Source organism: Saimiri boliviensis, chromosome 10 (assembly GCF_048565385.1).
Source record: "Saimiri boliviensis isolate mSaiBol1 chromosome 10, mSaiBol1.pri, whole genome shotgun sequence".
In the NCBI taxonomy this organism is placed as follows: Eukaryota; Metazoa; Chordata; class Mammalia; order Primates; family Cebidae; genus Saimiri; species Saimiri boliviensis.
In genome coordinates, this window is record NC_133458.1 from 48,441,800 (window position 1) to 48,467,770 (window position 25,971).

The 25,971-nt window shown below is 38.7% G+C and overlaps 1 protein-coding gene across 37 annotated transcripts in view; it reads left to right on the forward strand.

The window, feature by feature from the left end:
* The window catches only part of NRCAM (neuronal cell adhesion molecule), a 325,308-nt gene that overhangs the window by 237,839 nt on the left and 61,498 nt on the right, over positions 1–25,971 (forward strand). For 26 of the 37 annotated variants that reach the window (XM_039472686.2, XM_010344135.3, XM_010344128.3 and 23 more), the window contains 5 exons: positions 1,027–1,149; positions 12,255–12,425; positions 12,930–12,986; positions 14,763–14,874; positions 24,430–24,614. In XM_039472686.2, coding sequence (XP_039328620.1) covers positions 1,027–1,149; positions 12,255–12,425; positions 12,930–12,986; positions 14,763–14,874; positions 24,430–24,614 — 648 coding nt within the window. The remainder of the gene's footprint in view (positions 1–1,026; positions 1,150–12,254; positions 12,426–12,929; positions 12,987–14,762; positions 14,875–24,429; positions 24,615–25,971) is intronic. The other 11 variants (XM_010344149.3, XM_039472687.2, XM_074379233.1 and 8 more) reach the window with 1 other exon arrangement.

The following is a 25,971-nucleotide window of genomic DNA, read 5'->3' on the forward strand; positions in this document are numbered from 1 at the left end:
AAAATCCTCTCAAAAACTTTAAGAGCATGTATTTAATCACATTTTCAGTTCTGCTCATTTCTTTTAAAAAACTGTATTACATGTGTAATACATGTTCATTGTAGAAAAACTGATTATAAATAAAAAAGAAATTTAAAAACCTGTTCATGAAAATCCTTCCATTCAAGAAAATAACTACTGCTCAAATATTCTTTCCATTTTTTCCTAGGCAGACATGTATGTATGTGTTTTAAACCAGCTCATTTTCTGAAATACTATCTTACAACTTTTTCTGGCTTATTGGTGTATCGTGTATATTGCCATAGCCATCTTATAAATAAGTATATTGATATGATACTCTGTGGTAGTCAAAGGAGCAGATGCGTAGTTCTTTATTTAACAAATCTTTTGACATTTAAGTGTTTTCCATTCTTTTGTGAAGAACATGCTTGTGTCAAAACTGCTTGTCTTCCTGACAGTGTATTTAGTACAAATTCTCAACTGTGAATCACTGACTGAGAATGTATACTATCAGTGGCAATGCATGGGAATTGTCATTTTTGAGGCTGGGCGTGGTGGCTCACGCCTATAATCCCAGCACTTTGGGAGGCTGAGGCGGGTGGATTGCGAGGTCAAGAGATCGAGACCATCCTGGTCAACATGGTGAAACCCCGTCTCTACTAAAAATACAAAAATTAGCTGGGCATGGTGGCACGCGCCTGTAGTCCCAGCTACTCGGGAGGCTGAGGCAGGAGAATTGCTTGAACCCAGGAGGCGGAGGTTGCAGTGAGCCGAGATCGCGCCATTGCACTCCAGCCTGGGTAACAAGAGCGAAACTCCGTCTCAAAAAAAAGAAAGAAAGAGAATTGTCATTATTAAAATTTTTACTTTTAACATTGTTTTTAAATTTATTTTCTTATTAATTTAGTATACATAAATTACAAATTGTTTCTCCAAAAGTTCAGTTTGCCTTTATCTGTAGTGCTTTCTTTTTGTACTTTTCAATGCAGAAATAACTGAGAAGTTTTTTTTTTATATATTTAATAGGATCACCATTGTGGACCAAAGAAAAACTTGAACCAATCACACTTCAAAATGGTCAATCTTTAGTACTTCCCTGCAGACCCCCAATTGGATTACCACCACCTATAATATTTTGGATGGATAATTGTAAGTTTTGATAATATGAACTTTCTTTCTTTAAGTCTTAGGATTGTTTACTATCATAATACATTATTACCTTTTATGATTTGTAAAATGTTTTAGAGATGCTCAGGAAAATAGCTGCTCTTCAAAATAAATAACATGTCATCTCATTCACTCAACTTTATTGAACATTTACTATGTGCCTCGCTTATATTCCTTGCAGTGGGAGTGGAGGGGAGTGGGGAAGGAGGCAGACAATAAATGCACTAAGTACATTTAGAAAATCAGTGTTCATTGGCAATAAGTTACATAAAAACAATAAAGCAGAGTTTTGAGCAGAGACCTAAGGAGATGAGAGAGAACAAGCCATGCCCCTAAATATATGAGTAGAAGGGGAACATTGGTGCTAGCCCCTAAGGAAGGAGCATTCCTGGTGTGCGTAAAAATAAAAGCAAGGAGGTCAAAGTGGCCAGACAGGAGGACTGAGAGTGAGGGTTGATGGACAAGGTGAAAAAGATCACAGGGACTCAATGGGAAGGGCTTTAGCTTTAGCTTGGAATGAAGCAGGGAAATGTTGAAGGAATGACTTTATCTGAAATAAAATAAGTAGTAACAGTATCTCTTCAGTTGATGTGTAGAGAACATAGTGGACAAAAGAGAGAGTAGAGATTGTTGGGGCCGCTGCTATAATCTACCTAAAATTTGTTGGTGACTTGGACTTGAGTGGTAGCAGTAGAATGGGTAAGAAATGCTAAGATTCTGGATATATTTTGAGGGTCAGGCCTCCAGGATTTACTGCGGCAAAGGTGGAAGCATGAGACGAAGGAATCGAGATAATGACCTTTGGAGATTGAACAACTCCAAAATGATAAAATGGAATTGCCATTTCCAGAGACCCATTGTGGGAAGGAAATCAAGCTGTTGGGGATGTGTTATACTTCTGTTCGGGGTGTGTGTGTGTCTGTATGTGTGTGTGTGTCCGTTTTAACATATGTTTTTTGGTTTTTTTTTCAAATGTATTTTATTGCACTTTCGGTTCTAGGGTACATGTGCAGAACATGCAGGATTGTTGCATAGGTACATACATGGCAATGTGGTTTCCTGCCTCCTTCCCTGTCACCCATATCTAGCATATCTCCCCATGTTATTCCTCCCCAACTCCCTACCCCACACTGTCCCTCCCCTAGTCCCTTCCAACAGACCCCAGTGTGTGATGCTCCCCTCCCTGTGTCCATGTGTTCTCATTGTTCAACACCTGCCTGTGAGTGAGAACATGCAGTGTTTGATTTTCTGTTTTTGTGTCAGTTTGCTGAGAATGATGATTTCCAGATTCATCCATGTCCCTACAAAGGACACAAACTCATCATTTTTTATGGCTGCATAGTATTCCATGGTGTATATGTGCCATGTTTTCCTTATCCAGTCTATCATCAATCGGCATTTGGGTTGGTTCCAGGTCTTTGCTATTGTAAACAGTGCTGCAATGAACATACGTGTGCATGTGTCTTTATAATAGAACGATTTATAATCCTATGGATATATACTCAGTAATGGGATTCCTGAGTCAAATGGAATTTCTATTTCTAAGTCCTTGAGGAATTGCCACACTGTCTTCCACAATGGTTGAACTAATTTACACTCCCACCAACAGTATAAAAGTGTTCCTACTTCTCCACATCCTCTCCAGCATCTGTTGTCTCCAGATTTTTTAAATTTTCTATTTTAACTGGCATGAGATGGTATCTCAATGTGGTTTTGGTTTGCATTTCACTAATGACCAGTGATGATGATAATTTTTTCATATGTTTGTTGGACTCATATATAACTTCTTTTGAAAAGTGTCTGTTCATGTCCTTCACCCACTTTTCAATGGTTTTTTTTTTTTTTTCTTATAAATCTGTTTTAGTTCTTTATAGATTCTGGATATTAGCCCTTTGTCAGTTGGGTAGATTGCAAATATTTTTTCCCATTCTGTTGGTTGCCAGTTCACTCTAATAATGATTGTTTCTTTTCCTGAGCAGAAGCTCTGTAGTTTAATTATATCCCATTTGTCTATTTTGGCTTTTGTTGCCAATGCTTTTGGCGTTTTAGTCATGAAGTCCTTGCCTATGCCTATATCCTGAATGGTTTTGCCTAGGTTTTCTTCTAGGTTTTTCATGGTGTTAGGTCTTATGTTTAAATCTTTAATCTGTCTGGAGTTAATTTTAGTGTAAGGTGTCAGGAAGGGGTCCAGTTTCTGCTTTCTGCACATGGCTAGCCACTTTTCCCAACACTATTTATTAAACAGGAAATCCTTTCCCCATTGCTTGTTTTTGTGAGGTTTGTCAAAGATCAGATGGTTGTAGATGTGTAGCATTGCTTCTGAGGCCTCTGTTCCATTCCATTGCTCTGTATCTCAGTTTTGGTACCCGTACCATGCTGTTTTGATTACTGTAGCCTTGTAGTGTAGTTTGAAGTCAGGTAGCATGATGCCTCCAGCTTTGTTCTTTTTGCTTAGGATTATGTTGGCTATGAGGGCTCTCTTTTGATTCCATATGAGGTTTAAGGTGTTTTTTTCCAGTTCTGCAAAGAGGGTCATAGGTAGCATGATGGGAATAGTGTTGAATCTATAAACTATTTTGGGCAGTATGGCCATTTTCACAATATTGATTCTTCCTAACTATGAGCATGGAATGTTTTTCCATCTGTTTATGCTCTCTCTTATTTCCTTGTACAGTGGTTTGTAGTTCCCCTTGAAGAGGTCATTTACATCCTTTGTTAGTTGTATTCCTAGGTATTTTATTCTCTTTGTAGCAATTGTGAATGGCAGTTCATTCTTGATTTGGCTCTCTTTAAGTCTGTTGTTGCTGTATAGAAATGCTTGTGATTTCTGCACATTCAGGAGATTTTGGCTGCTCTCCAAGCATATGGAGAGAAAAAAAAAAAAGCAGGAGCACTCAGGTACAAATTGTCTTTTTCTTACCTGATTGCTCTGGCTAGAACTTCCAATACTATATTGAATAGGAATGGTGAGAGAGGGCATCCTTGACTAGTGCCAGATTTCAAAGGGAGTGCTTCCAGTTTTTGCCCATTCAGTATGACATTGGCTGTGTCTTTGTCATAAATAGCCTTTATTATTTTGAGATACCTTCCATCAATACCTAGTTTATTGAGAGTTTTTAGCATAAAGGGCTGTTGAATTTTGTCAAAGGCCTTCTCTGCATCTATTGTGATAATCATGTGGTTTTTGTCTCTGGTTCTGTTCACATGCTGAATTAACATTTATAGACTTGCATATGTTGAACCAGCTTTGCAACCCCAGGATGAAGCCTACTTGATTGTGATGGATAAGCTTTTTGATGTGTGCTCTTGCAATCAGATTGTCAGGATTTTATTGAAGATTTTTGCATTTGTGTTCATCATGGATATTGGCCTGAAGTTTTCTTTTCATGTTGAGTCTCTGCCAGGATTTGGTATCAGGATGATTTTGGTCTCATAAAATGATTCCCTCTTTTTTGATTGTTTGGAATCATATCAGAAGGAGTGGTTCCAGCTCCTCTTTGTGTGTCTGGTAGAATTTGGCTATGAACCCATCTGGACCTGGGCTTTTTTTGGTTGGTAGGCTATTAAATGCTGCCTCAACTTCAGCCCTTGTTATTGGTCTATTTAGGGTTTTGACTTCTTCTTGGTTTAGGCTTGGGAGGGTGCAAGTGTCCATGAATTTATACATTTCTTCCAGGTTTACTGGTTTATGTGCATAGAGTTGTTTGTAGTAATCTCTGATGGTAGTTTGTATTTCTGTGGAATTGGTGGTGATATCCCCTTTATCATTTTTTATTGCATCTATTTGAATCTTCTCTCTTTTCTTTTTTATTAATCTGGCTAGCAGTCTGTCTATTTTGTTTATCTTTTCAGAAAACTAGCTCCTGGATTTATTGATTTTTTTGAAGCGTTTTTTTGTTTCGCCATCTCCGTCAGTTCTGTTCTGATCTTAGTTATTTCTTGTCTTCTGCTAGCTTTTGAGTTTGTTTTGCTCTTGCTCCACTAGCTCTTTCCATTTTGATGATAGGGTGTTGATTTTAGATCTTTCCTTACTTCTCATGTGGGCATTTATTGCTGTAAATTTTCCCCTAGACACTGCTTTAAATGTATCCCAGAGATTCTGGTATGTTGTATCTTTGTTCTCATTGGTTTCGAAGAACATCTTTATTTCTGCCTTCAATTCATTGTTTATTCAGTCAATATTCAAGAGCCAGTTGTTCAGCTTCCATGAAGTTATGTGGTTGAGTTAGTTTCTTAAACTTGAGTTCTAATTTGATTGCACTGTGGTCTGAGAGACCAGTCATTATGATTTCCATTTTTTTTTTTTTTTTGCATTTGCTGTGGAATGATTTACTTCTAATTATGTGGTCAATTTTAGAGTAGGTGCAATGCAGTGCTGAGAAGAATGCATATTCTGTGGATTTCGGGTGGAGAGTTCTGTAGATGTCTATGAGGTTTGCTTGGTCCAGATCTGAGTTCTGTCTCATTGATCTGTCTAATAGTGACAGTCAAGTGTTAAAGTCTCCCACTATTATTGTGTGGGAGTCTAAGTCTCTTTGTAGGTCATTAAGAACTTACTTTATGTACCTTGGTGCTCCTGTATTGGGTGTGTATATATTTACGATTGTTAGCTCTTCTTATTGCATTGATCCTTTTACCGTTATGTAATGCCCTTCTTTGCCTCTTTTGGTCTTTTTGGTTTAAAGTCTATTTTATCAGAGACTAGGACTGCACTTCTGCTTTTTTTCTCTCTCTTTCTCTCTCCATATGCTTGGTAAATCTTCCTCCATCCCTTTATTTTGAGCCTATGTGTGTCCTTGCATGTGAGATGGGTTTCCTGGATACAGCACACTGATGGGTTTTGACTTTTTATCCAGTTTGCCAGTGTGTCTTTTGATTGGGGCATTTAGCCCATTTACATTTAAGGTTAATATTGTTACGTGTGAATTTGATCCTCCCATTTTGATGCTAGCTGGTTGTTTTGTCGCTTAGTTGACACAGTTTCTTCATTGTGTCGATGCTCTTTACCATTTGGTACATTTTTGGAGTGGCTGGTACTGGTTGTTCCTTTCCTTGTTTAGTGCTTCTTTCAGGAGCTCTTGTAAGGCAGGCATGGTGGTGATGAAATCTCTAAGCAATTGCTTGTTCATAAAGGATTTTATTTCTCCTTCACTTATGAAGCTTAGTTTGGCTGGATATGAAATTATAGGTTGAAGGTTCTTTTCTTTAAGGATGTTGAATATTGGTCCCCACTCTCTTCTGGCTTGCACAGTTTCTGCCAAGAGAGCCACTGATGGGCTTCCCTTTGTGGGTAACCCGACCTTTTTCTCTGGCTGCCCTTGGCATTTTTTTCTTCATTCCAACCCTGGTGAATCTGATGATTATGTGCCTTGGGGTTGTCCTTCTTGAGGAATATCTTTGTGGTGTTCTCTGTATGTCCTGGACTTGAATATTGGCCTGCCTTGCTAGGTTGGGGAAGTTCTTCTGGATAATATCCTAAAGAGTGTTTTCCAGCTTGGATTCATTCTCTTCGTCACATTCAGTTACACCTATCAAACGTAGATTAGGTCTTTTCACATAATCCCATATTTCTTAGAGGTTTTGTTCATTTCTTTACACTCTTTTTTTCTCTAATCTTGCCTTCTTGTTTTATTTCATTGAGTTGATCTTCAGTCTCTGTTACCCTTTCTTTTGCTTGGTCGATTTGGATATTGAAACTTGTGTATGCTTCGCGAAGTTCTCATGTTGTTTTTCAGCTCCATCAATTCATTTATATTCTTCTGTAAGCTGTTTATTCTCGTTAATATTGCGTCTAACCTTTTTTCAAGGTTCTTAGTTTCTTTGCATTGGGTTAGAATATGTTCTTTTAGCTCAGAGTAGTTTGTTATTACCCACCCTCTGAAGCCTGTTTCTGTCAGTTCATCAGACTCATTCTCCATCCAGCCTTGTTTCCTTGCCTGTGTGGAGTTGTGATCCCTTGGAGGAGGACAGGCATTCTGGTTTTTAGTGTTTTCATCCTTTTTGCGCAGGTTTCTTTCCATCTTTGTGGGTTTATCTACCTGTGGTGTTTGCAGTTGGTGACTTTTGGATGGGGTCTCTGAATGGATGTCCTTTTTGTTGATGTTGAAGTTATTTCTTTCTGTTTTTTTAATTTTCCTTCTGACAGTCAGGCCCTTCTGCTATAGGACTGCTGGAGGTCCACTGCAGACCCTGCTTACCTGGGGATTACCTGCGGCAGCTGCAGAACAGTAAGGGTTGCTGCCAGTTTCTTCTTCTATTATCTTTGTCCCAGAAGGATACCTGCCACATGTCCGCCTGAGCTCTCCTTTATGAGGTGTCTCTTTGGATATACAGGGGTTGGGGAGCTACTTGAGGAGACAGTCTGTCCCTTATAGGAGCTCAAGTGCTGAGCTGTGAGCTCCATTGTTCCATTCAGAGCTGCTGGGCAAGTATGTTTAAGTCTGCTACAGCTTAAGTCATAACTGCCTTTTTTACCCAGGTGCTCTGTCCTGGGAATGTGGGCTTTATTTCTAAGTTTCTGACATGCTGCTGCCTTTTTTCAGAGATGCCCTGCCCAGCGAAGAAGTAGCCTAGTCACAGTCTGCCAGCAGCGGTGTTCCTAGTCACATTCTGCCAGTAAAGCCGTGGGCTCTACCCAACTGCTGTGTGAACTTCCTTGCAGTTTTGTTTATAGAGGTATAGTTAGAACCGCCTCAGTAATGGCGAACTGTGTCTGTAATGGCGGACTGCCTCAGTAATGGCAGATTTCCTCAGTAATGGTGGGCTCCCTCGGTAATGGTGGACTGCCTCAGTAATGGCAGACTGCCTTGGTAGTGGTGGACTGCCTCAGTAATGGCAAATGCCCTTCCCCCCACAGATCTGGACCATCCTGGTCCAGCTGTGCTTGGTATGAAAGTCTCAATCCAGAGCATTTCAGATTGCTGGTCTTTGTGGGGGTGGGACCTGCTGAGCCAGATCACCGGGCTCTCTGTTTCAGCCCCTTTTTTTCAGTTGAATGGGTGACTGTGTCTCCTAGGTGTTCCAGATGCCAGTTGAAATGGCTGCCCAGATTTGTGTGAGTTTTTGTGCGGAGACCCACTGCACCAGCTGAAACAGCCGTGGTAGAGACTCATGGTGCTTTTCAGCCTGGGAATCTCCTGGTCTGTAGGCAGTAAAAATTCATTTGGAAGTGCAGTGATCACTCACCCTCCGCCTTCTTGCTGGGAACTGCACCCCAGAGCTGTTCCTGTTTGGCTATTTTGGATCTCCTATTTGTTTTTATAATCCCTAACAATAGCTAAAAGTTATTGGGCCTTTACAAAGTGTCAGGCCCTTTACTAAGGACTTAACATGGGTTATGCCATTAATTTTCACAACCTGATGAGGCATGTCTAATTATTTTTTCCACTTTCTAGATGAGGAAACTGAGGCAAAGAGAATGAAGCTATGCAATAGGCAATTTCAAACTTATCTACCCCTGTTTCTGTCCTCAAGGGAATGTTTGTTGCTCTGCCTCTTCCACCCTCCAAAATTTCCTGTGCTAATAGGTCAGCATGTTATCTTAGAGGGAGCACATGGTTCTGCTTGGAGACTGAGAAACCAGAGTTTGGGATGTGAGGCCTGTAAGATATTTCATGGCGAGGTGCCAACTAGAGTCAGAGATACCTGAGTCGGAAGGAAGACTCTGGGCTATGATCAGCAGTGTTTGAATCATTAGTGCATAAGTGCTCCCCAGAGGCCTGGGCTAGATGAGAGGATCTGGGAAGCAGGAGAGCAGAGTCTGGGAGACAGAGACCAGGAGCACCCCCAGAAGTGAAGAACTCGTGGAGAAACCAGCAAAGCAGAGGAGAAGAGGCAGTCACTGAAGGAATAAAAGAATGAAGAGAGTGGTGTTCCAGGGACAAGGTGAAGAATGTGTGTCAGGAAGACAGAATAACCAGGCAGAGTGGCTCACACTGTAATCCCAGCTAATCAGGAGGCTGAGATTTGAGGATTGCTTTAGCTCAGTAGTTCAAGGCTGCAGTGAGCTACAGTCACATCACTGCAGTTCAGCCCCAGCAGCAGAGTGAGACACTATCTCTAAAAAAAAAAAAAAAAAAGGTAATAATTACAGAAAATATTTTTTAAAGACACAGTAGTCAGCTCTTTAAAATGCTGCTGATAGATCAGATAATATGAGAACTAAAAAATTACTGCTGAATTTGACAACTTGGAGGTTCCTGGTAATCCTGCTAAGAGTCTTTTAGGTGGAATGCTGGGAATGAGTTAAAAGAATCTGTAGGAAATATATTCTGTTTTCAGTGACCTGATGGCCTCTGCACTCACAAGACATATGTTACTAAAGAGAAAATTTGGCTGTAACATTTAACGTGCATTTTTTATTTTTATTTTTTATTTTTTATTTTACTGGGATGCATTTTTGACTCTTCTTGCATGAAAGCAGTCAGAGAAAGTAAAGTAATGCAAATAATTAAAAAACAAATATATAACTAAATGAATCTCTTACAGATTCTCCAAAAATAAGTAGTAAGCCAAATGTAAAAAGGTGATTTATGGTTTTAAGAATAACACTCTCCAAATGCCACTGCCAAAATAAGTCTCAATATTTGGTCCTTGGTTCTTATTCAGAAATAATTACCTTTTTACTTAATAAAGACACATATCACATGTAAAGTCTCAGAGTCATCTGCATACATCACTATTTTTTTCCCCACATTATACAGCTAGATATAGCACCTACATACGTTTTAGGCTGTTGGTGAAGCATCTGACCTTTCAAATGGAATTGCACCTGCAATTGGAGAAAAAAAAATTAGATTTATATAGCATACTTCTTACAAGATGACATTAAGTTATTCCTATCTGCATATATTTTTTTCCGAATGCAATGCAAAATGCCACCACCCTCATGAAGTCCCATTGCCTAATATTTGGTCTGCCAGCACCCTTCAGTTTATTATTTTATTACACAGAAGGAGAAACAGAGGACAATAAAGGTATTTTTGTCTTTAACTCTTTGTTAAACAAAATATACTTAATTCTTCTGAGTCTTTTTTTATTTTTGTTTTGCTTTTGACACAGAGTCTCACTCTGTCACCTAGGCTGGAGTGCAGTGGTGCAATCTTAGCTCACTGCAACCTCCACCTCCCAGGTTCAAGTGATTCTCCTGCTTCAGCCTCCTGAGTAACTTGGATTACAGGTACCCACCATCATGCTTGGCCAAGTTTTATATTTTTAGTAGAGATGGGGTTTGACCATGTTGGCCAGACTGGTGTTGAACTCCTGATCTCAGGTGATCCACCCACCTAGGCCTCCCAAAGTGCTGGGAGGATCACCTGAGATCAGGATTAGAGACATGTCATCCCCACAGGACACAGCTCTCTAAGTATTTTGTTTCTGAACATTGTATGTAGATGCAACTCACGTTAACATTTTTAGAGCCCCTGCACCCGGCTTGAGTTATTGTTAAAACACTCCTTTTCCTGGGAATTAATGGCTTAAAGCCATAAATTTGCAACCGCCAACCAAACCCCCATCTTGACCAATAATTTGGTTCCTGATGAACCGGTGTTCTTTCAAGCTCTGCCTCCACATTTCCCTGCCTTCTTCTGCCTAAGGGATCTCCAGACTTTTAACCATAATTTTGCATTTTGTGAAATGTTAGGCCAAGCACCTGCTATAGGAGGAGCAGACCTGCTTGACTCACACTGGAAAAACCCTGCCAGGAGACATAGCACCTGCCTGAGGCCACTGGGAGGTGTGACTTTTTTCAGTTCTGTCACCTCAGAGCTGAAGAAGTCTCACAGATGAAGCTCTGCGGACTAAGTTAGGAGCTTCAGGATGCCTATTAGCTGGCTAAGTGTGAACTCATACACAAATCAGTTGTTCCGCCTCCCTGCATCCTTCATCCACTTAGAAAACCTTCCCTCCGAATAAGTTCTGATACTCTGTTGCACAGTAGGGTGACTGTGGCTAACAGTAATGCATTGTATATTTTAAATAGCTAGAAGAAAGGATTTTGAATGTTCTCACAACAAAGAAATGGTAACTGTCTAAGGTGATGGATATGCTAATTACCATGATTTGATCATTACCAATGTACATGTGTATTGAAATGTCACATTGTACCCCACAAGTATGTACAGTTTATTATGTGTCCATAAAAAGAAAAAGAAAATCCTCCTGCCTAAGACAAAGTAGTTCCTTAACTGGACCTGAGGGGAAGTATTAATAAATTACTATGCTTGACACTGGAAAGTCAGAGTGTTGATGGTTACTCACTTAATCCTTCAATGCACATTTAAAGGAGCCCTGTGAAGGGCCAGGCACTGTTCTAGTGGACAAAGCAGATGAAAGTGTCCGCTGTCCTGGAGCTTAAATTCTAATACAGGAAACTGGCAGTAAGTCATATGTATGATGAGTAAATATGTAGCATGCCAGAAGGTGATAAGTAATTCAGAAAAGAAGAGTAGAGGAGGTGGAGGAACTGGGTTTAGGAGGCTTTGGAGGGGCAGGTTGCAGCATTAGATAAGTAGTGTCACGTCGCACCCAATTATTGTCAGCTGCCCATTTGCTGCCTGATTCTTCAACTGGATGATGACCTCAGACAGGGCTGGGACTCTGGCATGCCGAGTGTCTCACACAGGACCCAGCTCACCATTAGATGCTCTCCAAGTATTTAGTTTCTGAACTTTGTGTGTAGATGCAATCCACCTTAACATTTTTAGAAGCTTCCTTAATGATTTTCTAAGATACGTGTGTGTGTATTTAACAGTTAGAGGTTCATTTAGATAGTAGGAAAATCACCAAACTTTTTGGAAAACATATTTTGTATACATTTGCTTAATGAAACACTTCACTGCATAACTGTAATCTAACCTCTGCCCCCACCCCAGAGAAGGTAGGGTCAGGGAGGTAGAGTTAGAGTTTTAGTGTGTTGTGTATTTCTTTTTTTAACAGTTATTTGCTTTTACCCAAAGAGCTGTATAGAGAAAAAAATATATTCAAATGAAGTTCACAGACCTATTAGTAGATACATTTATCTTGCTAATTTGGAGGTTAGGCACTTTATGATGGAATAATCTGGATACCTCTCTGCCTTTCTCCAGCCTTTCAAAGACTTCCACAAAGTGAGAGAGTTTCTCAAGGTCTGAATGGGGACCTTTATTTTTCCAATGTCCTCCCAGAGGATACCCGTGAAGACTATATCTGTTATGCCAGATTTAATCATACTCAAACCATACAGCAGAAGCAACCTATTTCTGTGAAGGTGATTTCTGGTAAGAGTTCAGCTTCCCGAATCTCTCCTTTAATGGCATTTACAAATACGTGTAAAATATAGAAACTATTATATACTACTGACTTTGAAGTAAACAGGTTCGTTATCAGGAAACCACCCATGAATGCTCACTAAAGTGGCATATGTGTTACAAATATTGTGCATACCCTAAAGACTGGAATTTACATTTCCTGCTTGTATTGCCATGACTGGTTCCGTGATAACCTTCTGAACCATCTGGTCTTCTGAGCATTTGTGTGGGCTTTATGCTCCACCGTGCCTCTTATTGGCAGTCTTGCAGCTTAAGTTAAATGTCCGCATATTCCTGGTTGGGGGTGGCTGAGTAAATTAAACAGTTAGTCATGTACAATGTAAAGCACTGTTTTTACTTTATAGGGACAGCAGTCGGTCAGCATAGCTGCATACGTTTGCTTTTATTGCCCAATACTTTTTGACCCTTCTCTGCTACTTTTGTGCCCTCTTCATAATATTCTGTTTATTTCAGTGGATGAATTGAATGACACTATAGCTGCTAATTTGAGTGACACTGAGTTTTATGGTGGTGAGTTATGGTGATTGTAACTGATATTCTCTCCTTCATTGTAGAATTTAGTTCACTAACTTCACCTCCATGGCTATTTAACCTTATTTCTTTATGAAATTTCTAGTTACATGTTTAACACCACTAGTATAAATGTATGTTTCTTAAGAAATTTAGCTCTAAACTTTGAAGCATGACGCTAGAGCATTTTCCATGACGTGTATAATAATGAAACCTGTTGTAACTGTTTTCGTGTAAAGAACCATTTCACTGATTTGGAAAAAAACTTTCACGTGTGTTCAGAATTATGTTTTCCATGTTTTGTTCTGTTCATAACTTTTCTTGTGAACTAAGTAGGAGTTAGCAGGGTGCATTAACTTGCTAGAATATGGACTCATCAAAGCTTTTAGCAACTAACATTAAGTGGATCTCGTAGTAAATCATTACATTTCTCATCTGTTTTCATGTGACATTATCAATATAATTAGCAGTACCATTTCTCTTAGTTTTGTTTAAAAGCAAGTCAGACCAAATCACTGTCTTCAATGGAAGTAATCTTTTTAGAAGTAGAGCATTTAACTTCATTATTTTAGATAGAAATGAATATGGGAAATGTGCTCATGTAGAGTCTATGAATGAAAATAATGGGTTTTGGATATAGTGTCCTCTTAATTATCCATAAGGCAGAATTGCTGCTGTATTAATTTTTTACCCTTGATATTTGAGTAAAAGACATTAAGTTCTCATCAGTGACCAAGACAGATACTCCACAATTGCTACTTTATTTTATTTTATTTGAATATACCCCTGAAAAATATGGGCCCCAAGACCATTCCCAAAGTGATTTTAGAGGAGTAAGTTTACTCCCACAATCTCTAAATTCTTAGGAAAACTAGTTTCTCTCAAGCCTCTTCTGGCATTGGATTTTTTTCTTAGAAATAAGAATAATTCATATCATATTATGTTTTCATTCCGTTTTTATAAGCATCAAGTAGATAATGCATTAAAGAGCTGAAAACCTTCAAAGGCTAGAAAAACCTTACAATGATGTAATTTCCGCTTCAAGTTTTCCTAAGAAGTCTTCAGAAGAGAAGGCTACGTTTTGGAAAGGTTGCCATGAAAAAGATGGCCTGTATAACTATCCCTAAGATCTTTGACTTGGACCCTCTTTATTTTTTCATTGAGGAAAATGATTTCTATTTTTTTAACGCCAACATTATTCTTAATTTGTGGCATAATATTTGCAAGACCTCTGTCGGTAACTCTCTACTTTTTGCTTCCCATAAACGTTGCAGTTTGGGAATCTTAATATGATTAATCAGTGATATTGGCTATAATGTTGTTCCCACTGTAAACCAGAATACCCCTTCTATAAGCATATCTTTATAAAAACCCGACATTTTCCAGAAGATAGACAGTAATTTTTGCTTTGACCTAAGCACTAATCCTAAGGAAAATATAGTTTGATAACATAATTTTCCTCTCCGTGTCAACATTTTGAAAATTTTATAACCCACAGAAAATTTGTAAAAACCTAACCCAAATTAAGGAAATACACAAAAGAAAAACAGTCCTTAATATTAGTGCTTATGCAACCAAAATTGTTTCTGTTCCTTGGTAACTGAGTGAGTGATGACTACTTATAAGGCAGAGAGTATGTATTTGTAGCTTATCAAATTTCACAATTAAATAGCTTAAAAAGGGATTAGAATTTTAGACAGCTTTTTTGATAATGAACTGTGTTTATAGAAATGCATATTTATAAGTTGTAATGCATATTGATTTTCTTGTTTGCAGCTAAATCAAATAGAGAGAGGCCACCAACATTTTTAACTCCAGAAGGCAATGCAAGTAGCAAAGAGGAATTAAGAGGAAATGTGCTTTTACTGGAGTGCATTGCGGAAGGACTGTGAGTTAACACTTTCTGTCCTGAAGTACACTTCTTATAAAAATATAGTTGGTTGGTAGAGAGGTGTTAATATCATAGGAGGAGTCATTGTCTTCTGCTAATTCTACCAAGCATCAAGAAAAACTTAGTAATTATTTCCAAAGTAGAACATATGAATCTTACACTATTGTTAAAATACTGTGTTAATGTAATAGTAATCATATTGAAATAAGCATCAGTAATCACTTCAGGATTGATGAAATATTATGTCTCACATTATTGTTAAAATATTTTGTTAATGTAGTGTTCATCTTGAAATAAGTATCAGGAATAGCTTTATGACTGCTATGATTATAATTAGAGTATATTATTTTGCTAGTTTGTAACCAACCACCTCAAATTTAGTGGCTTAAAAATAATAGCTGTTTAACCCAAATACCCATCAATGATAGACTGGATAAAGAAAACATGGCATATATAAACCATGAGATACTAGGCATCCATAAAAAAGCGTGAGTTTATGTCCTTTGCAGGGACATGGATGAAGCTGGAAACCATCATGTCTCAGCAAACTAACACAGGAACAGAAAACCAAACACCACATGTTCTCACTCATAAGTGGGTGTTGAACAATGAGAACATATGGATACAAGGAGGAGAATATCACATACTGGGGATTGTCAGAGAGCTGGGGGCTAGGGGAGGAGAAATACATAATATAGATGACGGGTTGATGGGTGCAGCAAACTACCATGGCATGTGTATATGTATGCAACAAACCTGCACGTTCTATATATGTATCCCAGAACTTAAAGTATAATAAAAAATCATAATCATAGCCATTTATTACCGATCACTTGTCGAGAGATCTACAGAGCAGTTGTCCTCTAACCAGCTAGGTTCAGCTAATTTCGGTTGAGCATGCTCATGCATCTGCTAGGTGGCTCAGATGGGGTCTACTGGTTGTTAGCTGGGGCCACTGAGTTGATGGCTATAAGTTGCTTACATCCCTCTTAACAGTCTCATCCTGGCCTCCTAACAATAGACAACATGCACAGGGCCTGCCTCTTAAATCCTAGCCTCAGAACTAGCACGCTGTCCCTTCAACTACTTCCTATTGGCAGGTCACAAGGCCAGCTGTAGATTCTTTGAAATAACTTATCTGTGCACACTTCAAAATTGAAGCCACCCCAGAACTGACGTGCCTTTGACAGGAGTTGCAGGGAGGCCTCACCCAAATACGAAAGTGACTATGATATTAGCTCTGTGTTACAAGGAATTTCTGTTTAGTCCCTGTCTTCTGCCTGACACAGAGCAGGTAGCCTCCGTATAGGCGCATCTGCTGAAATCCTGGAATGGAGTCTCAGAAACGTGCTGCCCTCACACGTGATCCCTGCTGTCCTTGACAGGCAACGCATTGGTCTCACATTCCTTCCTGAATCCAGGGAAACTTGACTTTAGGAGGCACGTGGAGGCCTCTGCTGGCCAAGGCAGGAAATCACACGATGCATTACCCCACCTCCTTTTAAAGGTATATTAAAAACCAGTCACTTCTACTAGAATTAAGAAAAAATCCTTCCAATTTTAATCATTATCATGTAAGAAGGTGGCATAATCTGCCAAACTCCAACGTTCCAGAGCAGAAGATACCTAATCTCACAATTTAAAGACTTCTTTTCCCACAGATGACATATTTCATGAAAAACTAAAACATGGTTGGTATTTTGGAAATTTCACAGTACTCCCAGAAAAATTTTTAAAATTTTGTAATGTTGTAAAACAAAGATTGAGACTCTATCAATTACAAACCAGCCATCAGACTTACAGAATCAAAATATTTCTAATTCCTGACAATGGCTCAGTGTAGTAGTTGGCCTCCAATACAATGCATGGCTTTTTCATCATTTCAAACTATGAAATTATGTTTCTGTCTCCATCTCCTTCTTACCTTCTTATCTGAGATGCAGATTAGTCTACCAGAAAATATCAAAATGTTATCAGAGTCTACATGTATATAGTTTTTTAAAATCTACTTTTTATATTTATAGCTAGTTTTAATTCTAGAAGCTATTTCATCAGAAAAATATGCTCAGTTTTTTCTACTCAACCAAACAAGCCAACCCAATTTTATAATCAATTTTTGCTTGAACCATAATTTATTATTTCTCATGGTTCCATGTGATGATTGGGCTAAGCTGTTCTTTTTTTAAATTATTTTTTATTTTCCATAGGTTATTGAGATATAGGTGTGTGCAAGTATAAACATGCGTGTGCAAGTATCTTTTTTGTATAATGACTTTTTTTCCACTGGGTAGATACCCAGTGGTGGAATTGCTGGATCAAATGGCAGTTCTACTTTTGATTCTTTAAGGAATCTCCACACTGTTTTCCTAGTGGCTGTGCTAGTTTATATTCCCACAGTGTAGAAGTGGTCCCTGACACTACATCCACATGAACATCTACTGTTTTTTTGATTTTTTGGTTATGGCCATTCTTGCAGGAGTAAGGCAGTATTGCATTGTAGTTTTGATTTGCATTTTCCTGATTATCAGTGATGTTGAGCATTTTGCATATGTTTGTTGGCCATTTGCATATCTTCTTTTGAGAATTATCTATTCATGTTCTTAGCCTACTTTTTTATGAGAATGTCTGTTTTTTTCTTGCTGATTTGTTTGAGTTTGTTGTAGATTCTGGATATTAGTCCTTTGTCAGATGTACAGATTGTGAAGATTTTCTCCCATTCTGTGTGTTGTCTATTTATTCTGCTGACTGTTCTTTTTGCCGTGAAAAAGCTCTTTAGTTTAATTAAGTCCCAGCTATTTATCTTTGTTTTTATAGCATTTGCTTTTGGGTCCTTGGTCATGAATTCCTTGCCTAAGCCAATGTCTAGAAGGGTTTTCCCAATGTTATCTTCTGGAATTTTTGTAGTTTTAGGTCTTAGATTTAAGTCCTTAATCCCACTTGATTTGATTTTTATATAAGGTGAGAGATGAGGATCCAGTTTCATTCTCCTGCCTGTGGCTGGCCAATTATCCTAGAACCAATTGTTGAAAAGGGTGTCCTTTCCCCACCTTATGTTTTTGTTTGCCTTGTTGAAAATCACTTGGCTGTAAGTATTTGGGTTTATTTCTGGGTTCTCTATTCTGTTCCACTGGTCTATGTGCTTATGTTTATACCAGTACCATGCTGTTTTGGTGACTGTAGCCTTATAGTATAGTTTGAAACCAGGTAGTGTGATGCCTCCAGATTTGTTCATTTTGCTTAGTCTTGCTTTGGCAATGTGGGCCTTTCTTTGGTTCCATATGAATTTCAGAATTCTTTTTCTAATTCTGTAAAGAATGTTGGTTGTATTTTGATGGGGATTGCATTGAATTTGTAGATTGTTTTTGACAGTATGATCATTTTCAAAATATTGATTTTACCCATCCACGAGCATGGGATGTGTTTCCATTTGTTTGTATCATCTTTGATTTCTTTCAGCAGTGGTTTATAGTTTTCCTTGGAGAGGTCTTTTGCCTCCTTGGTTAGGTATATTCCTAAGTATTTTTTCCTTTTGGCAGCCATGGTAAAGGTGGTTCAGTTCTTGATTTTACTCTCCACTTGGTCGCTGTTGGTGTATGGAAGAGTTACTGATTTTTATACGTTAATATTCTATCTGGAAACTTTGCTGAATTCTTTTATCAGTTCTAGGGACTTTCTAGAGGAGTCTCAAGGGTTTTCAAGGTAAATGATCATATCATCAGCAAACAGTGACAGTTTGACTTCCTCTTTACTGATTTGGATTCTTTCTCTTGTCTGATTGCTCTGGGTAGGACTTCCAGTACTGTGCTCAAGAGGAGTGGTGAGAGTGGACATTCTTGTCTTGTTCCAGTTCTCAAAGGGAATGCTTTCAGCTTTTCCCCATTCAGTATTATGTTAACTGTGGGTTTGTCATAGATGGCTTTTATTACATTGAGGTATGTCCCTTATATGCCAATTTTGCTGAGAGTTTTAATCATACAGGGATGCTGGATTTTGTCAAATGCTTTTTCTACATCTATTGAGATGATAATGTGATTTTGTTTTTAATTCTGTTTATGTTGTGTATTACATTTATTGACTTGCATATGTTAACCATTCCTGCATCCCTAATATGCAACTCACTTGATCATAGTGAATTATCTTTTTACTATGTTGTTGGATTTGGTTAGCTAGCATTTTGTTAAGGATGTTAACATTTATGTTCATGAGGGATATCAGTCTGTAGTTTTCTTTTTTGGTTGTATTCTTTCCTGGTTTTGGCATTAGGGTGATGCTGGCTTCATCAATTGAATTAGGGAGGGTTCCCTTTTTCTCTAGCTTGTGAAAAAGTGTCGAAAGAATTTGGTAGAATTCTGCTGTGACTCAGTCTTGTCTGGACTTTTTTTGGTTGGTAATTTTTTAATTACTGTTTCAATCTTGCTGCTTATTATTAGTCTGTTCAAGGTATCTAATTCTTCCTGATTTAAAGGGTTGTATTTTTCCATGAATTTATTCAGCTTGTCTAGGTTTTCTAGTTTGTGTGTGTAAAGATGTTCATAGCAGCCTTGAATGATCTTTTATATTTCAGTGGTGTCAGTTGTAATACTTGCTGTTTTATTTCTTAATGAGATTATTCGGAATTTCCATCTTCTTTCTTGGTTAATCTTGCTAATGATCTATCAATCTTATTTATCTTTTCAAAGAACCAACTTTTTGTTTTATTTATCTTTTGTATTTTCTGTTGGTTTGCTTCAATTTCATTTAGTTCTGCTCCAGTCTTACCTCATTTCTTCTGCTGGGCTTGGGTTTGATTTGTTCTTGTTTCTCTAGTTCCTTAATTTTTACCCTACAATGTCAGTTTGTGCTCTTTCAGTCTTTTTGATGTAGGCGATTAGGGCTATGAACTTTCCTCTTAGCACTGCCTTTGCTGTATCCCAGAGGTTTTGATAGCTTGTGTCACTATTGTCATTCAGTTCGAAGAATTTTTTAATTTCCATCTTCATTGCATTTTTGACCCAATGATCATTCCAGAGCAGATTATTTAATTTCCATGTTTTCACATGGCTTTGAAGGTGCCTTTTGGAGTTGATTTCCAGTTTTATTCCACTGTGGTCTGAGAGAGTGCTTGATATAATTTCAGTTTTCTTAAATTTATTGAGGATCATTTTGTGGCCTATCATATGGTCCATCTTCATGAAAGTTTCATGTGCTGTTAAATAGAATGTGTATTCTGCAGTCATTGGCTGAAATGTTCTGTATATATCTGTTCCAAGATATAGTTTGTTCCAAGGTATAGTTTAAATCCATTGTTTCTTTGTTGACTTTCTGTCTTGATGACCTACCTGTCTAGTGCTGTCAGTGGAGTGTTGAAGTCCACCCTATTATTGTGCTGCGGTCTATCTAATTTCTTAGGTCTATTAGTAATTGTTTTATAAATTTCGGAGCTCCAGTGTTAGGTGCATATATGTCTAGAATTGTGATATTTTCCTGCTGGACAATGCCTTTTACCATTATGTAATGTTCCTCTTTGTCTCTTTTCACTGCTGTTGCTTTAAAATTTGTTTTGTCTGATACAAGAATAGCTATCTCTGCTCACTTTTGGTGTCCATTTGCATGAAATTCCTTTTTCCATTCCTTTACTTTGTGTTTATGTAAGTCCTTATGTGTTAGTTGAGTCTCCTGAAGGCCACAGAGACTTGGTGGTGAGTTCTTATCCATTCTGCAGTTCTGTGTCTGTTAAGTGAAACACTTAGGCCATTTATATTCAATGTTAGTATTGAGATATGTGGTACCCTTGCATTCATTGTACTATCTGTTGCCTATGTACCTTTGTTTTTCTATTTTTTGCTTTTACTTTTTTTTTTTTTTTTTTTTTTTAGATGAAGTCTTGCACTGTCACCCAAGCTGTAGTGCAGTGGTGCAATCTCGGCTCACTGCAATCTCTGCCTCCTGGGTTCAAGCAATTCTCCTACCTCAGCCTCCCAAGTAGCTGGGACTATAGGCGTGTGCTACCATACCCAGCTAATTTTTTTTGTAGTTTCAGTAGAGGTGGGATTTCATCATGTTGGCCAGGATGGTCTTGATCTCCTGACCTCGTGATCTACCCGCCTCGGCCTCCCAAAGTGCTGGGATTATAGGCGTGAGCCACCACACCTGACCTGTTTTTGCTTTTTAAGTTATATATTTGTTTTATAGGTCCTGTGTAATGTATGCTTTAAAGAGGTTCTGTTTTGATGTGTTTCCAGGATTTGTTTCAAGATTTAGTTGCTTTTAGTAGTTACTGTAGTGGTGGTTTGGCAGTGGTGAATTCTCTCAGCATTTGTCTGAAAAAGACTGTATCTTTCCTTCATATCTGATGCTTAGTTTCCCTGTATACAAAATTCTTGACTGATAATTTTTTTGTTTGAGGAGACTGAAGATGGGGCCCCAATTCCTTCTAGTTTGTAGGGTTTCTGCTGAAACATCTGCTGTTAATCTGATACGTTTTCCTTTATAGGTTACCTCATGCTTTTGTCTCATAGCTCTTAAGATTCTTTTCTTCATCTTAAATTTGGATAACCAGATGACAATGTGCCTCGCTGAAGATCTTTTTGTGATGAATTTCCCAAGTGTTCTTTGTGCTTCCTGTATTTGAATATCTAGATCTCAAGAGAAGTTTTTCTCAATTATTCCCCCAAATATGTTTTCCAAACTTTTAGATGTCTATTCTTCTTCAGCACACTGATTATTCTTAGATTTGTTCGTTTAACATAATACCAGACTTCTTGGAGGCTTTGTTCATATTTTCTTATTCTTTTCTCTTTATCTTTGTTGAATTGGGTTAATTCAAAGACTTTGTCTTCAAGCTCTTAATTTCTTTTTTCTACTTGATCAATTCTATTGCTGAGACTTTCCACAGAATTTTGCATTTCTATCAGTGTGTCCAATGTTTCCTGAAGTTTTGATTGTTTTTTCTTTATGGTGTCTATTTCCTTGACTGTTTCTTGCTTTGCTTCTTTTATTGTTTTTCGGATTTCCTTACATTGGGCTTCACCTTTCTCTGGTGCCTCTCTGATTAGCTTAATAACTAACTTTCTGAATTCTTTGTCAGGTAAATCAGGGATTTCTTAGTTTGGACCTATGGCTGTGAGCTAGTGTGATTTTTAGCAGGTGTTAAACAGCCTTGTTTTGTCATATTACCAGAGTTGGTTTTCTGGTTCCTTCTCATTTGGGTAGGCTCTGTCAGAGGAAGGTCTAGGGCTGAAGGCTGTTGTTCAGATTCTTTTGTCCCATGGTGTGTTCCCTTGATGTAGTACTCTTCCCCCTTTTCCTATAGATGTGACTTCCTGTGAGCCAGCTGCAGTGATTGTTATCTCTCTTCTGAGTCTAGCCACCCAGCAAGTCTACCGGGCTCTGGGCTGGTACTGGGAGCTGTTTGCACAGGGTCCTGTGATGTGAACCATGGGTTTCTCCACCATGGGTACCAGCACATGTTCTGGTGGAGGTGGCAGGGGATTGAAATGGACTCTGTGAGGGCTCTTAGCTTTGGTGATTTAATGTTCTATTTTTGTGCTGGTTGGCCACCTGCTGTGAGGTGGTGCTTTCCAGAGAACATCAGTTGTGGTAGTATGAAGAGGAACTGGTAGTGGGTGGGGCTGTGGAACTCCCAAGATTATATGCTCTTTGTCTTCAGCTAGCAGGGTAGGTAGGGAAGGCCCACCAGTTGGGGACAGGGCTAGGCATATCTGAGCTCAGACTCTTCTTGGTTGGGTCTTGCTGTAGCTGCTGTTGGAGATGGAGTGAGGTTTCCAGGTCAATGGAGTTATGTACATAGGAGGATTATGGCTGCCTCTGCTGAGTCATGGAGGTTGTTGGGGAAACAAGGGAAATCCAGAGGTCACAAGACTTACCTAGCTCCCATGCAAACCAAAAGACCAGTCTCACTCCCACAGTGCATCCCCTAAGAGCCCCAAGTTTGTTTCCAGGCAGTGAGTGAGCGGGACTTGAGAACTTGCCCCAGGCTACCTGCCTCCAAGCTGTGTAAGAAAAGGGCTTGGTTCTTCCCCACCTGTGGAATCTACGTGCCAGATTCGTGCTGTCCCTCGAGTTCTGACCAGGAAGCTTCTAGCCCAGTTCAAATTGTTACAAAGTTCAACTGGAGACTTCCTTCCCCCCTGTGGCATTTTTCCCTATGCCTCTGGCTGCCGTCCTGATGGATCCCTGTGGTGCCAGGCAGGAATGGGCTGCTTGGGGACCCAGTAAGCTCCCAGGGCCTTTCCTGCTGCTTCCTCTACCCCTGTATTTCGCTCCGCTCTCTAAATTGACTCAGCTCCAGGTAAGGTCAGAAACTTCTCCTGCAAACTAGACCTTCAGTTTCCCACTTTTGCAGTTTGGGCACTCACAGTATTTGGGATGTCTCCTGGGTCCTGCAGGAGCAGTCTGATTTCTTCAGAGAGTCTGCGAGTCCTCTCAGCAGGTTTGTTCTTGCAGTCATTCTGGAGCTAAAATTCACGATGTGAGCCTCCACATGCTGCTCTGTCCATTCAGAGCTGTAATCTAGTTTTGTCTCCCATCTGCCATGATGGTCCCTTCTGGGCTGAGCCGTTCTTATTCAGAGTCACTTGCATTGCTATTGACAAATACTGTTATCTTCCTGAGGCCCTGGGGACCATAGTTGCTTCATCATCTTCCCAACACACAATTCAATGCTTGGCGTATATATAGTTCAATGCTTAGGAAATTTTTGTGTTGAATGGATTTTTATTTTACCGTCATGAAAACCTTCTGAAGTCATTAGTTCAAGTCAAACATTATTATCCCCATTAAGGCAACTAAGGAAACTAAAGGCTCAAAAAGATCAGAAATCTAGGGACAGAGTTGGAATTGTAAGGACCTTCTAAGTTTAAGCCTGTATTCTGACTTTTCATCTGTCTCCATATTTCATGACGATAAAAAACAAAATTGGGTGACAAATGGTATGAGTGATACCTAAATTTGATCTATTCTAATCAGTTAGTATAATATTTTTAAATGTCACTAATAATGAAACTAAGGAAAGAATGCTGTTTCCCTAATCACTTAGCTCACATCATCAGACAGACTGCTGTAAAACAGAAAAGTTCTTCCATTTGATATGGAAATGAATGCAAAGGTTTGTGGTCATATATATGTTTATGAGTTTTTCTCTGTACATTTTTAATTCTAGCTGAGGAAAAATTATAATTCAGTATCATTTATATAATAGTAATTATTTTGATTAACATAGTAGCTTCATGTAAACATTTCTGAGAGTTCCTCATTAGTCAGAACGTGGAAGAAAATAATTAGACCCCATCAGTAAAGCAACTCATGCTGGCATTCACACTGCATCATTGACATCAAAGTTCATGGTGTGCCATAAATTAGTATAGTTCTGATTATGTGAAAATGTAAAACTGTGAGCATTATTTATAAAAGTGTGGTGCTAATTAAAATATCTATATATTTCTTGTGATTTTTATATAAAGATTTGTTACAAACTTGCATGAAAATTCACCCTTAAAAGTATTGATAGTTGGATTTCTTTTTTATAACATCATTATTTATTTATCCTATCAGGCCTACCCCACTTATTTACTGGGCAAAAGAAGATGGAATTTTACCCACCAACAGGACATCTTATAAGAACTTTAAGAAAACCTTGCAGATCACTCATGTTTCAGAAGCAGACTCTGGAAATTACCAATGTATAGCAAAAAATGCATTAGGAGCCATCCACCATACCATTTCTGTTAGAGTTAAAGGTATATTGTTTAAAATGCATCTTCTTGCCTTCATGAGAGACCCTGAAACTTTAATTAATGTGCTTTTGATTATATTTTTTAATAATGATAAATGTAAATTTATGTCAACATTCATGATACCTTGACTCTCTTCTCATTGCTATTTGTAGTTTGTCTAAATCAGGTTAAAAATTTACTCTTCAAATCTTCCTCACAGAAGAATCCCAGTTAATAAACATAGGAAGAATGAGGGAAATAGAAGAGTCAACATTAGAATCCCACAGTAATAACTGCAGCAGGCAAGATCAAGCAATGAATGCTAAAATTGGTGGGTGAAATGTTAAGGAGAAATAGGATATTTGCATGGCTTCAAAGTGTTTCTCTCCTCTAGAAATTAATTACTGGGAAGTTTTTGTTGTTGTTGTTGTTTTGTTTTTTGTTTTTTTGAGACAGAGTCTTGCTCTGTTGCCAGGCTGGAGTACAGTGGTGCTATCTCGGCTCACTGCAACCTCTGCCTCCCAGTTCAAATGATTCCCCTGTCACAGCCTCCGGAGTAGCTGGGACTACAGGCATGCACCACTATGCCTGGCTAATTTTTTGTATTTTTAGTAGAGATGGGGTTTCACCATGTTGGCCAGGGTGGTCTTGATGTCCAGGCCTCGTGATCCACCCGCCTCAGCCTCCCAAAGTGCTGGGAATACAGGTGTGAACCACTGCACCCGGCCTGGGGAAGTTTTAATATATCCACAAATTCTTTATTACTCCTTTCTCTGGAAGATGGAGCTTACTTCAACCCTCTTCTTGAGTGGATACTGGACATTAATAAACAGCATATGGAATCCAGGGAAATAGTAATTTTGGAGCAGAGAAACCTGGCAGACACTGTCTAAATGAAGTGACGAATGTTAACGTCAACAGTAATGAGTCAGATTGATATCATATATTCCCTCATATGGTACAATTAGAAGGGTTCATTGCCTTTGGGATATTTTCAAAAGCCCAAAACCTCAGGGTAATCATGAGAAAACATCAGACAAACCTAAGCTGTAAGGCAGTCTTTGAAATAACTGACCAGTACTCTTCAAAAGTGTCAAAGTCACAAAAGACAAGGAAAGACCAAGAAATTGTCAGATTGGAGACTATGACAAGTAAATGTAAAAAATGTTACAAGTAAACGTGGTATCTAGGACAGGATCCTGGGACAGAAACAAGACATTAATGCAAAAACTGGGGAAATCCTAACAGAATGTATAGTTTAGTTAAATACCAGTGTTAACTTTTCGTTAGGTAACTGGACCTGGTGATGTAAGATGTTAAAGTGAGAGGAAGCTGCGTGAAGGATGTATGGAAAAGCTATAATACCTTTGCAACTTTTCAA